This window comes from Salmo salar, chromosome ssa01 (assembly GCF_905237065.1).
Source record: "Salmo salar chromosome ssa01, Ssal_v3.1, whole genome shotgun sequence".
Lineage (NCBI taxonomy): Eukaryota > Metazoa > Chordata > Actinopteri > Salmoniformes > Salmonidae > Salmo > Salmo salar.
The window spans coordinates 143,595,316-143,608,934 of NC_059442.1; the positions used below are offsets into that span (position 1 = coordinate 143,595,316).

At 41.6% G+C, this 13,619-nt stretch overlaps 1 protein-coding gene across 1 annotated transcript; it reads right to left on the reverse strand.

The window, feature by feature from the left end:
• Window positions 1-304: 304 nt before the first annotated feature.
• LOC106566467 (putative tRNA (cytidine(32)/guanosine(34)-2'-O)-methyltransferase) lies at window positions 305-10,305 on the reverse strand. The gene is made up of 11 exons (XM_045691597.1): window positions 10,080-10,305; window positions 9,625-9,751; window positions 9,353-9,422; window positions 8,927-9,029; window positions 7,707-7,785; window positions 7,484-7,536; window positions 7,322-7,379; window positions 5,438-5,539; window positions 5,205-5,288; window positions 5,001-5,104; window positions 305-997 (listed from the first exon to the last, which is right to left on the reverse strand). Exons 1-11 carry the CDS (start codon window positions 10,137-10,139, stop codon window positions 818-820), a joined length of 1,020 nt encoding a protein of 339 aa, XP_045547553.1. The 5' UTR covers window positions 10,140-10,305; the 3' UTR covers window positions 305-817.
• Between the last annotated feature and the right edge of the window lie 3,314 nt (window positions 10,306-13,619).

A 13,619-nucleotide genomic window follows, 5' to 3' on the forward strand; every position in this document is an offset into this window, starting at 1 on the left:
AATGGGGAGAACTCAGTGAAGTTCAATCTCTTGCGTCTCTGCGCTGCATGGCATTTCCTCTGCGAGGGAGTCATGGAGGAGGGGCGCAGTTTAGAGGAAACATTACTGGTACAGTAGGACTACCAATCACAGATTCTTGAGATTTACTTTGTTACTCTGCAATACCATGAACCCATGTGTTGTCCCTATTTCTTCATTCATATCTCAATGTCTAGCCAAAGACTAGGGAGCAGAAAGTGCTTTTTGAACCAGGTTATGTGACTTGCCATTGGAAAGCAGATCACAGAACAGAAACACATGGGAGTGCCGGAGTAAATGTTATTTATTTTAGAAGTAAAACCAGAAAATACAGAATAAAAACACGATAACAGTATAACATGACAATTGAAATTGATTGGTAAAACATGTGGCAAAAATAATCTATACACAGTCTTTCTGCATTCAAGGCTTTTCTGAACCAAATATCCTCTTTCTTTCTCTTTCTGCTCTATGAAATTCCAGTTCTCTCTGTTAGGGAAGACAACTATTGCCGCATTCAGCAGGGCTCAGTGTTCCATGGACATGGTGCTGTTCTGAACGACCAGATGAAGAATGTTGTGATTATGGTGGCCCAGAGGGTGATTGTGTATGGTGTGCTGCACAAGTTTTGAAATTACAAATGGTCATAACCATATTAATCAGGCCACAACCCTCCCACCAAATGGGAGAAAACATACCACAAAGACCGTTGAAGCACTGTGCGCTCCGTTGTGGGTAAACGTGTCGTTCAGTACAAACCGCCACACAACGTAGCAAAACGTTAAATAAACTGAACACACTATGACTCTTCCTGACTGGTTGAAATGTCCATATTTGAAAGGGCTTCATCCAATGGAAGAGAGGGGGAGTCCTCCTTGGCCAATAGGTTGTTCTTGCGTAGTTGACAGGCCTGCTGGTAGGGTGGGCGAATGGGGGGCTGGGTGGGGGGTGTGTACTTGTATTCCTTACTGGCATCCAACTATGAAGAAAAATTATATTAAGTTTAATGTGCACAGCACAAAAGTTTAATATGAACTAAGGCTGTCTCTGACAAAAACAAATGTTGGTTGACTGAAAGTCGCCTGTTCTTTCGACCAATCGATTGCTACCCTGTAATAAAATCAACTAGATTCATTGAGCTTGTCTGATGCTTTAAGATTAGTTTGATGCCCCAAGAGGGCGCCAGAGATCTAGATAACCAGAAGACAAAAACCTTAACCTGAACCAACTATTCACCTCCAACTCCTGCTGGCTTTCGAAGATTCTGCTATTACTCTCCTGAAGTTGCCGGTAATAGGCTACACGGGGAGTCTGCAACCTTTCTCATGTGGAATGCTAATTTATCTTACAATTTCTACCGATCTGCGTGCGAGTTATGGTTCATATGCACATTTTCGTGAAATACCCTAAAAAGTTACTTCTATTGCAAACTATCTAAAAATAGCCTAAATAAAGCCAACAAATAAAAACATAGCAGCTAGAAAATATCCAGAAAAAAAAAAAAATCGTATAAATCACATTGGCTACACATGGCCTGTCTGCAACATTGTATCAACTATTAACTTGGGTCCGGCTGAAAATATTCTGGGCTCTCAGTTTCCCGCGTCAGTGAGCTCGGGACCGACACAGCTGTAGGCGATTTGCACAAGGGATAAGAAGCCGTGCTTGACTTGGGCAGGAACTCACCAGAGCTGAGTACAGCACCTCAAATTGTATACTGCTTGAGCTCCTGTTCCTCTTATAGAATATTAGCTCAAACGTTTTGTGGAGCTCTTGCACCTAAATATAAACTGTACCAGCACCCAAAATGAGTACCGGAACCTATTTCAGTCCAAGTCCAACAATGATAAGAAGCCTATTTTATGACGTTTCCACTGGATCAGAGCATGGCATTTTTCAATTTCACGCTGAGTGGTTATCGAAAGGGAGAGAGCGAGAAAGATTTTTTCAAATACATTGAGGAACTATTGTAATTCTCAATGGATGTAAAAACAGACATTGTTTGCTTGCTGTTTGAGGTGAATAAAACATTACTTTGAGAAGCTCCACAGGTCATTAAGGGTGGTGCAATAAGCAGAAATACTATCAGATCCCCAAATGGACACAGGTAGGCTATAGGCCTACTTCTATGCGTGCTTCGTCCTTCATTAAAAGAAATGTACGTAACCAAAGTAACAAACATTGTAGATTAGAAATTATAGGAATTAACAGTAAATGTACTACTGGTGATACAGTGAGGGAAAAAGTATTTGATCCCCTGCTGATTTTGTACGTTTGCCCACTGACAAAGAAATGATCAGTCTATAATTTTAATGGTAGGTTTATTTGAACAGTGAAAGACAGAATAACAATAAAAAATCCAGAAAAACACATGTCAAAAATGTTATAAATTGATTTGCATTTTAATGAGGGAAAAAAGTATTTGACACCCTCTCAATCAGAAAGATTTCTGGCTCCCAGGTGTCTTTTATACAGGTAACGAGCTGAGATTAGGAGCACACTCTTAAAGGGAGTGCTCCTAATCTCAGCTTGTTACCTGTATAAAAGACACCTGTCCACAGAAGCAATTAATCAATCAGATTCCAAACTCTCCACCATGGCCAAGACCAAAGAGCTCTCCAAGGATGTCAGGGACAAGAATGTAGACCTACACAAGGCTGGAATGGGCTACAAGACCATCGCCAAGCAGCTTGGTGAGAAGGTGACAACATTTGGTGCAATTATTTGCAAATGGAAGAAACACAAAAGAACTGTCAATCTCCCTCGGCCTGGGGCTCCATGCAAGATCTCACCTCATGGAGTTGTAATGATCATGAGAACGGTGAGGAATCAGCCCAGAACTACACGGGAGGATCTTGTCAATGATCTCAAGGCAGCTGGACCATAGTCACCAAGAAAACAATTGGTAACACACTACACCGTGAAGGACTGAAATCCTGCAGTGCCCGCAAGGTCCCCCTGCTCAAGAAAGCACATATACATGCCCGTCTGAAGTTTGCCAATGAACATCTGAATGATTCAGAGGACAACTGGATGAAAGTGTTGTGGTCAGATGAGACCAAAATGGAGCTCTTTGGCATCAACTCAACTCGCCGTGTTTGGAGGAGGAGGAATGCTGCCTATGACCCCAAGAACACCATCCCCACCATCAAACATGGAGGTGGAAACATTATGCTTTGGGGGTGTTTTTCTGCTAAGGGGACAGGACAACTTCACCGCATCAAAGGGACGATGGATGGGGCCATGTACCGTCAAATCTTGGGTGAGAACCTCCTTCCCTCAGCCAGGGCATTGAAAATGGGTCGTGGATGGGTATTCCAGCATGACAATGACCCAAAACACACGGCCAAGGCAACAAAGGAGTGGCTCAAGAAGAAGCACATTAAGGTCCTGGAGTGGCCTAGCTAGTCTCCAGACCTTAATCCCATAGAAAATCTGTGGAGGGAGCTGAAGGTTCGAGTTGCCAAACGTCAGCCTTGAAACCTTAATGACTTGGAGAAGATCTGCAAAGAGGAGTGGGACAAAATCCCTCCTGAGATGTGTGCAAACCTGGTAGCCAACTACAAGAAACATCTGACCTCTGTGATTGGCAACAAGGGTTTTGCCACCAAGTACTAAGTCATGTTTTGCAGAGGGGTCAAATACTTATTTCCCTCATTAAAATGCAAATCAATTTATAACATTTGACATGCATTTTTCTGGATTTTTTTGTTGTTATTCTGTCTCTCACTGTTCAAATAAACCTACCATTAAAATTATAGACTGATCATTTCTTTGTAAGTGGGCAAACGCACAAAATCAGCAGGGGAATCAAATACTTTTTTCCCCCACTGTATGTATGTATGTACACTACCGTTCAAACGTTTGGGGGTCACTTAGAAATGTCCTTGTTTTTGTAAGAAAGGCACATTTTCTGTACATTAAAATAGCATCAAATTGATCAGAAATACAGTGTAGACATTGTAGCTGGAAACAGCTGATTTTTAATGCAATATCTACATAGGCGTACAGAGGCTCATTATCAGCAACCATCACTCCTGTGTTCCAATGGCACGTTGTGTTAGCTAATCCAAGTTTATCATTTTAAAAGGCTAATTGACCAATCGAAAACTATTTTGCAATTATGTTAGCACAGCTGAAAACTGTTATGATTAAAGAAGCAATAAAACTGGCCTTCTTTAGACTAGTTGTGTATCTGGAGCATCAGCATTTGTGGGTTCGATTACAGGCTCAAAATGGCCAGAAACAAATCATTTTCTTCTGAAACTCGTCAGTCTATTCTTGTTCTGAGAAATGAAGGCTATTCCATGCAAGAAATTGCCAAGAAACTGCCAAGAAACTGAAGATCTCATACAACGCTGTGTACTACTCCCTTCACAGAACAGAGCAAACTGGCACTAACCAGAATAGAAAGAGGAGTGGGAGGCCCCGGTGCAAAACTGAGCAAGAGGACAAGTACATTAGAGGGAACCGAGAAGAGGCGACTCCGGGATGCTGGCCTTCTAGGCAGAGTTCCTCTGTCCAATGTCTGTGTTCTTTTGCCCATCTTAATCTTTTCTTATTACTTGCCAGTCTGAGATATGGCTTTTTCTTTGCAACTCTGCCTAGAAGGCCAGCATCCCAGAGTTGCCTCTTCACTGTTGACGTTGAGACTGGTGTTTTGCGGGTTAAAATAAAAAATAACATAAATTTGATGTTATTTTAAAGGACCAAATATATATATTATTTAAAAAACAAGGACATTTCTAGGTGACCCCAAACATTTGAAAGGTAGTGTGTGTATGTATATATTTGTTACTGCTCGACTAAAACAATCTCTGTCGACCAACAGCCTAACGACCAAACAATCGACCAGTCGACTAATTGGGATCAGACATAATATGAAGTATCTTATCTATGGAGTAACAGCTTTGAGACTAGTAAAGAAAAACATTGGTCTACAATACATGTATCAGCAGAGACATGTATCTGAATATAAATACCTGGAGAGGGTAGGTCTGGTCCGAGTCAAAGGCACTCAGGTCTCCACAGGCCAAGAAAGGAACTATGATTCTGTTCGGTCCCTCCAGCTGGTTAAAATCTACATCTGAAACAGACAGAAACCAACTTGAGTACCAGTGTATAACATGACAGTATTATATGGAGTTGAAACATGAGGAACATAGAAAGCATTACTGTGTTGTTACCATATGAGTGATCCAGTAGAGGATTGGACATGTTGGGCACATATCCTACTGGAGGAGAGTAATTCTGACACATCACAAATGCCTCTGTAGAAGTGAGAGAAACAAACTAATATTAGTCTCAAGCAGCCCATCGCCTACTTAATCCTTCAACCCTTCGGTCAAAACCAGGCATTTGAATGGAAACCATCTATGATCCGGTGTGTGACCAGTGTCAGCTGTGGTCTCCAGCTCACCTATGCTGGAATTCCTGCTGCTCCGGGGCTTGGCACAGGTCACACTACTGAAGAATATCTTAAGCTGGGAGTACAGGAGGGTCACGTCCTTCCCCGGAATATCTACACAGTAACCACAGCATAAGATAACTTCCACATGACATAGGCTTCTTAGCTCATTTCCCTCCACAATTTAAAAAAAATAAGTGCAGAACTTGTTACATCAACACACACATACATTGTAATAGTGTTGGTATTATTCATTTTGTATTGTAGATATGTAGTAGAGGTCGACCGATTATGATTATTCAACACCGATACTGATTATTGGATGACCAAAAATTCCGATACCGATTAATCGGCCGGTTTGTATATATATTAATATATATTTGTAATAATGACAATTGCAACAATACTGAATGAACACTTATTTTAACTTAATATAAAATATAAATAAAATATATTTAGTCTCAAATAAATAATGAAACATGCTCAATTTGGTTTAAATAATGCAAAAAGAGTGATGGAGAAGAAAGTAAAAGTGCAATATGTGCCACGTTAAAAAGCTAACGTTTAAGTTCCTTGCTCAGAACATATGAAAGCTGGTGGTTCAATATTCCCAGTTCTTCAATATTCCCAGTTAAGAAGTTTTAGGTTGTAGTTCTTATAGGAATTATGACGTGTCGACTATTTCTCTCTATACCATTTGTATTTCATATACCTTTGACTATTGGATGTTCTAATAGGCACTTTAGAATTGCCAGCCTAATCTCAGGAGTTGATAGGCTTGAAGTCATAAACACCGCTGTGATTCAAGCATTGCTAAGAGCTGCTGGCAAATGCAGTAAAGTTTGAATGAATGCTTACGAGCCTGCTGCTGCCTACCACCGCTCAGTCAGACTGCTCTATCAAATATCAAATCAGAGACTTAATTATAATATAACAAACACAGAAATACGAGCCTTTGTTCATTAACATGGTGAAATACAGAAACTATAATTTCGAAAACAAAACGTTTATTCTTTCAGTGAAATACGGAACCGTTCCGTATTTTATCGAACGGGTGGCAACCCTAAGTCTAAATATTGCTGTTACATTGCACAACCTTCAATGTTATGTCATAATTATGTAAAATTCTGGCAAATTAGTTCCGCAACGAGCCAGGTCGGCCCAAACCGTGGCATATACCCTGACTCTGCGTGCAATGAACGCAAGAGAAGTGACACAATTTCCCTAGTTAATATTGCCTGCTAACATGATTTTTTAAAACTAAATATACAGGTTTTAAAAAATATACTTCTGTGTATTGATTTTAAGAAAGGCATTGATGTTTATGGTTAGGTACATTCGTGCAACGAATGTGCTTTTTGCTCGACTGCGCTTTTGTTAAATCATCACCCGTTTGGCGAAGTAGGCTGTGATTCAATGATAAATTAACAGGCACCGCATTGATTATATGCAACGCAGGACGAGCTAGTTAACCTAGTAATATAATCAACCATGTGTAGTTAACTAGTGATTATGTGAAGATTGATTGTTTTTTACAAGATAAGTTTAATGCTAGCTAGCACCTTACCGTGGCTCCTTGCTGCACTCGTGTAACAGGTGGTCAGCCTGCCACGCAGTCTCCTCGTGGAGCGCAAGTAATCGGCATCCAAAAATGTCGATTGCCGATTGTTATGAAAACTTGAAATCGGCCCTAATTAATCAATCATGGCGATTAATCGGTCGACCTCTAATATGTAGTGGTGTAATAATGTTATATGATGTACTGTTTTATCTTTTGTTTTATGTCTGATGTAAGTGCCTTAATGTGTTTGGACCCCAGGAAGAGAAACTGCTGCCTTGGCAGTAATTAATGGGGATCCCTAATAAATACAAACAAGTCCTCATCCAACATACAACCTACCTTTGCAACAAATGTTCCTCCAGGTTTCAGGACGTGTGTTGTAATGTTTAGGGCCTGAGACGGGATATTTAGAAATTGATTATAAAGGATAAACAAAGATAACTGATCAGCCATTTGGGATTCAACTCAATATTACAGTGTTGCAGTGTGATACTCACAGCCAATAGGAGCTGAGCTTGGATGTACTCATCCACATCATGGAGTCCTGTCACTATGTAGACAAGCCAGAAAATGACCAATAAGGAAGAGCCATACGCATATAGTGCAATGAAGAAAAGACAACAAACCCCACAGTGGCAACTAAGAGAAGAGTATGGAACTAAATGCAAGAGGACACAAACAAAACTGAAACCAGAGGGAAGAGAACACTCTCACACTCACCGTCTGGGGCTCCATCACACACTACCAGGTCTGCAGGCTGTCCTTCAAAATGCCTGATTATCTCCAGGGCAGTGGAGATCTAAAAGCAATAGATATATTTGACCCGCCAGCATTGTTGAAATACAGTTTGAGAACCTGATCCATACAATGTCTACATTCCAAACCAAACACTTACTATCCAACTCAATCATCAAGTTTGCAGACGACACTACAGTGGTAGGCTTGATTACCAACAACGACGAGACGGCCTACAGGGAGGTGAGGGCCCTCGGAGTGTGGTGTCAGGAAAATAACCTCGCACTCAATGTCAACAAAACAAAAGAGATGATCGTGGACTTCAGGAAACAGCAGAGAGAGCAGCCCCTATCTACATTGACGGGACAGTAGTGGAGAGGGTGGAGAGTTTTAAGTTCCTCGGCGTACACATCACGGACAAACTGAAATGGTCCACCTACACAGACAGCGTGGTGAAGAAGATGCAGCAGCGCCTCTTCAACCTCAGGAGGCTGAAGAAATTCGGCTTGTCACCAAAAAACACACAAACTTTTAGATGCACAATCGAGAGCATCCTGTCGGGCTGTATCACCGCCTGGTACGGCAGCTGCTCCGCCCATAACCGGAAGGCTCTCCAGAGGGTAGTGAGGTCTGCACAACGCATCACCGGGTGCAAACTACCTGCCCTCCAGGACACCTACACCACCCGATGTCACTGTACTCTATACCATCTACTGCATCTTGCCATCCTGATGTAACGTATCACTAGCCACCTTTAACAATGCTGCTTTATATGTTTTCATACCCTACAATACTCATCTCATATGTATATACTGTACTCCATACCATCTATTAAATCTTGCCTATGCCGTTCAGCCATCACTCATTTATATATTTTTATGTACATATTCGTATTCATTCCTTTACACTTGTGTGTACAAGGTAGTTGTTGTGGAATTGGTAGATAACTTGTTAGATATTACTGCATGGTCGGAACTAGAAGCACAAGCATTTCGCTACACTTGCTTTAACACCTGCTAACCATGTGTATGTGACAAATACATTTGATTTGATTTGATCCCCTTTCCTCTGCCCTTGATGACTTGCACTTCCTTCTCTGAAAGAAATCAGGCCAATACTGCAACGAATTCAGTGTTCCAGAATAGTGTTGGTATAATAGTTTCTCTATTAGTCCATGTGGGACAGGACAGACATGTCCCAGTTACCTTGGTGATGTCCCCCTGGATCTGTGTCACCCCAGGGAGAGGAGCCATGGCCTGCAGGTCCACTGCCACTATCTTTACCTCTTCACTCTTCTCCTCCTTTCCTCTGTCAAACCGTCAGATAAATTTACAAGATTAGTGTTATGCACACTATATTAGTGTTATGCACAATATTCCAACTATGCTTCGAGTAGAATTTATTTAACTAGGCAAGTCAGTTAAGAACAAGTTCTTATTTACAATGACGGCCTACCCCGGACGACACTGGGCCAATTGTGCGCCGCTCTATGCGACTCCCAATCATGGACAGATGTGATACAGCCCGGATTCGAACCAGGGACTGTAGTGACACCTCTTGGCACTGAGATGCAGTGCCTTAGACCACTGCGCCACTAGGGAGCCAAGGAAAGGAAAGAGATTGAAACCAACCTGAGTTTACGGCTCAGGACCTGGCTCCAGCTGCCTGGGGCAGCACAGAGGTCGACTGCCCTTTTTACACCTGGGAGGGAGAAATGGATGTCAATGTCATAGACAAGTAACATCAGAAATGGATGATCAAACTCATCTCCCTTTTTCCTTTCCTTTGACATAATGTTATATTTTACAACGGCCATACTGAATAACATAAGCCATTGATGTCTGATGTTGACCTAGGGTAAAACAACCATGGCCAGAAAAATTAACCCAGGGGGCCTTCTTGCCTTTGAACAGGCCAAACTCCTCATCCAGCTGCAGTAGTTTGAAGGCGCTCCTGGCCCTCCAGCCCTCCTCCTTGGCAAGACGGTAGTAGATATCCCGTTTGTCTTTGGAGGAGCGGCCCATCTTCACCTGCACAACAAAACAGATTTCAGTCACATTAGGTTAGTTAGGCCAGAGCAGTTTAGATGTCAGTAACATATGACTAGGCCAGAGCCCTTTATTGCAACATGATAAGTCCTATTCCTTTCAGGTAAAGTTGACTTAGCTAAGTTAGCCGTTAGCTAAAAGTCTAGCAATCCCAAGCTAAAAGTATATTTATGGAACCGTTTGCTTAGCTTCCTGACAAGCTAGCAAACTGAAAACGTGCTAGATGTGCTCGCATTCACTTTCAGACAAACAAATATAGAAATTCAGGACTAATGTGGAAGGGACATATGTTTATTGTGTGCATACTCACACTTTTACTTCCTCGCTGTGCTTTACTCACGTAAACGTTGACGCTGTGAGGACCCAACATAGTTGCCTCGTTAACGCCTGTACAAAATTCTAAGCATTAATCTTCAATCGATGGTCAAAGTAGCTACTTTTTTCTAATTACTGTACACCATCGACTAAAAAGTGATATTTCCCATGTATACTGTAACTTGCTATGTGTTCGATTTATGCTACTGCCACCACGAGAAAAGGTGAGCAAAATGTCTGCACCAAAAAAGTTATGGATTTTATTTAACCATTGGATACTGTTATGAGGAGTACTGCTCACATAGTCAGAGATGGGCAGTATGTCTGTTACATGTATTTGAATTAGGTATTTCAGTTACTTCTGAGTATTTTGTCATTTATATTACACTGGGCTGAACTCCAATGTATTTTGTAACAAGATACTTTCGAGAGCTGTAATTTGTATTTAAAAATATATATATTTTAACCATTTTGTGACCCCTTTCACCCTGCATTGGTATCAGAAGTCTGATGGCACTATGGTGTGATAAGAACGTCTGCTAAATGAACTAAATATACATGTATATCAGAGGAGGCTGGTGGGGGAGCTATAGAAGGACGGGCTCATTGTAATGGCTGGAATTAAATACATTAAACGTATCAAACATATGGAAACCACATGTTTGACTCAATTCCATGTATTCCATTCCAGCCATTACAATGAGCATGTCTCCTATAGCTCTTCCCACCAGCCTCCCCTGATCTATATGCAAAAATGAACAATTGCAACGCAATCTGAGTATTATTCTAATGAGCTCTGCCCCGAAGCAATGCCAGTAATAATACCCAGTATGCTTTGCAGTTCATTTTGGTATGTTAATTTTCACATATACAGTAACATTATGGTCATTTAGCAGACACTCTTACCCAGAGTGACTTACTTCAACTAAGGTAGATAAACAACATTATAAACTAGGTGGTTTGAGCCCTGAATGCTGATTGGCTGACAGCCGTGGTATATCACACCGTATACCATGGGTATGACAAAACATTTCTTTTTACTGCTCTAATTACGTTGGTAACCAGTTTATAATCGCAATAAGGTGCCTCGGGGGTTTGTGGTATATGGCCAATTTACCACGGCTAAGGGTTGTGTCCTACCACACCCCCTTGTGCATTATTGCTTAAACATATCACAGCAAGTAAAACGTTTCTGTAACCGTTCCTGAGAATGTTGTTGCTGTTCTGGCCAGATACTTGCAAATGTATTTCTGTATTTTTGTTGTTTATTTTCATACATTGATCTTTATGGTATTTTGTAATTGTATTTTGTGTTGTATTTTGTCATTTTTGCCCATCCCTGAATAGTCCAACATTAGTGTTTATTTTTCAGGTTATTCAACACTATAGCTCTAGGTGGCACTAACATCATGAAGAGTAGGCTACAAACAGTCTGTCAGAGGTAGGACACATCGCCTATTACAAAACAATTAAATAACATTTGCTGTAACAAATGCCGCCATATACAACATCCAACAAAACATACAAATACAACATATAGGCCTACAAAATATTGCCAAATTTGAAAATGAATGTGCCAAGTGATGGGAGAATCCACCAGCATAGGAATGAGCCAACACAAATATTTTGGCCATTAGTTCAGCTCTATGGGTTCTTGCTGCCATCATCCATTGCTTTCCAACATATTGTTTAAGCTTGGTTCAGTTTATCTGCAGAATTGATGGAAATTCATAAATTACTGAATTGATGTTAGGTTCATTTGCATTGCCATCTGGGAAATTAGTGTTTTAACTGAGGCAGCAGAGCGTTGGGCCAGTAACCGAAAGGTCACTGTTTGAATCCCTGAGCCGGCAAGGTGGAAAAGTATGCTGTTCTTTCCTTGAGCAAGGCGGTAAACCCCCAACAACAATTAGGTATCCCCTTTCCCCTAACTCAAAGAAATAATCTCAGTGTTCCTTTAACTCTGGTGCCGCTCTTGACCACTTGTCCTTTAGGAGCCATTAATCATTACAGTCTGGCCGTGGTGTTGCCACTGTGAGTGTCAAAGTGCTTGGGGGCAAAAAGCCCTTGGCAGACGCTCAGAATTTATCTGAGTCACCCCTGTCGAAGCCAAGATCTCAATACTGCAGTGCTGCTTCCTGTCAAGGAGAAGAATAATGCAAGCTTTCTCTCTTTCTGTTTGAAATGCTGATGAGAGAACTATCGCCATGCGCTGGGATTCTGCAATCCTGTTTCCTTTTTCATTGTTAAAGCATTTTTAGTGAGGGCTGTTATCCATATGTATGAGTCTGGTACACCGTCATCACCCCCACAGTTTATGAGAAAACCATCCATCCAAAGTGTCAGGGGCTTGCAGGGTTAAATAAGATTTTCTTGGACCCAGTATGGGCCCGCGTTGCAGAGTGGCAGTGCCTGTTATCGAGTGGCTTCTCCCTGGTCCTGCCAGGAAATGTGCTGACCTCTGAGGGTTAGATTACCCTGCCTCCCCAGAACAGCTCCAGAGCACTTGAGTACAAGGCCCACATCGTTGCCTGCAGATCAATACGCATCGAGTTGCCTTTTTACAAGAGGTACATTACCGTAAATGTGTTTACTTTGCAGTGATTCTGCAATCGGGGACTACATTGTTCCATAGATTAAGCCGGAATGTATCTGAGGTATCTTTTATCAATTGGACCTGATTGACACTTAAGGATAGAACAAATAGGGCATGATGGGATATCAAACCTAACCCCTTGCTGACTTCTCTGGTGCATATGTGCCCAAAAATATGATCTGTAATCCCAGATGAGTATGACATTAAATTCAACATAATGGTATACCTCTGTAAATCTCCTATTTCCCTTGTTCTGAAGAGTCTCTGCTGCTGCTCTCTGCCATTAGTTAGATGTGCAGACACACAGACGTGCATCCTGGGATAGATCTACTCTACAGAGCTCTCAGTCACGGACCAAGGCCTCTGAAGTCTGCTGGCTTTGAAGGCTGGAGTGGATACCTTTTTATCATTGCTCCTGTAATAACTCCAAATCTGTTCCTCCTCTCTTGATGGCTCCATCCTCCTCGCTGAGGCAATTTAAGCATGGCCTCTTCCCAGGCTTATTATTCTACCCTTTCCAGACTAGTTTGATATTACATCACATTAAAGAGCTAAGAATGATGGCTGGCCACAGACATTGTGTGGGAGGGCTGGGGTTGTTAAGTCTATAGGTGAAGGAGTGGATTAGTGAGAGAGCAAGTGGTTAGATCAGTTAGCGAATGTTCAGATGAGTGAGTGAGTTTGTGAGTTGTTAGTCTTTAGGTAAGTAATTGTGAGTTACTGACTGAGGGTATAGGCAAGTGACTAACAAAGGTTTTGAATAACCCAAAATCTGCAAGGTAGACTTACTATGTATATATTTTTGTATAACTTAAGTGCACCGCAGCATTGAGCTACTGAAGGACACAGTGAAACTCTTGTCTCCTCTCTTCCATCCTCCCCATCATTGCAGACAGACAGAGGGGAAAGGAGGGGTGTTGTTAGAGAGTTTGGGAAAGG

Bases quoted from the DNA above. Each gene is read 5' to 3' on its own strand.
- LOC106566467 (XM_045691597.1), bottom strand. From the start codon at position 10,139: ATGTTGGGTCCTCACAGCGTCAACGTTTACGTGAGTAAAGCACAGCGA. The intron at 7,786-8,926 runs GTAACTGGGACA...TATTGCTTTTAG, and splicing joins TCCAGGGGGACATCACCAAG to ATCTCCACTGCCCTGGAGAT. The intron at 5,540-7,321 runs GTTGTATGTTGG...GTTACTGTGTAG, and splicing joins AACATTTGTTGCAAAGGTAG to ATATTCCGGGGAAGGACGTG.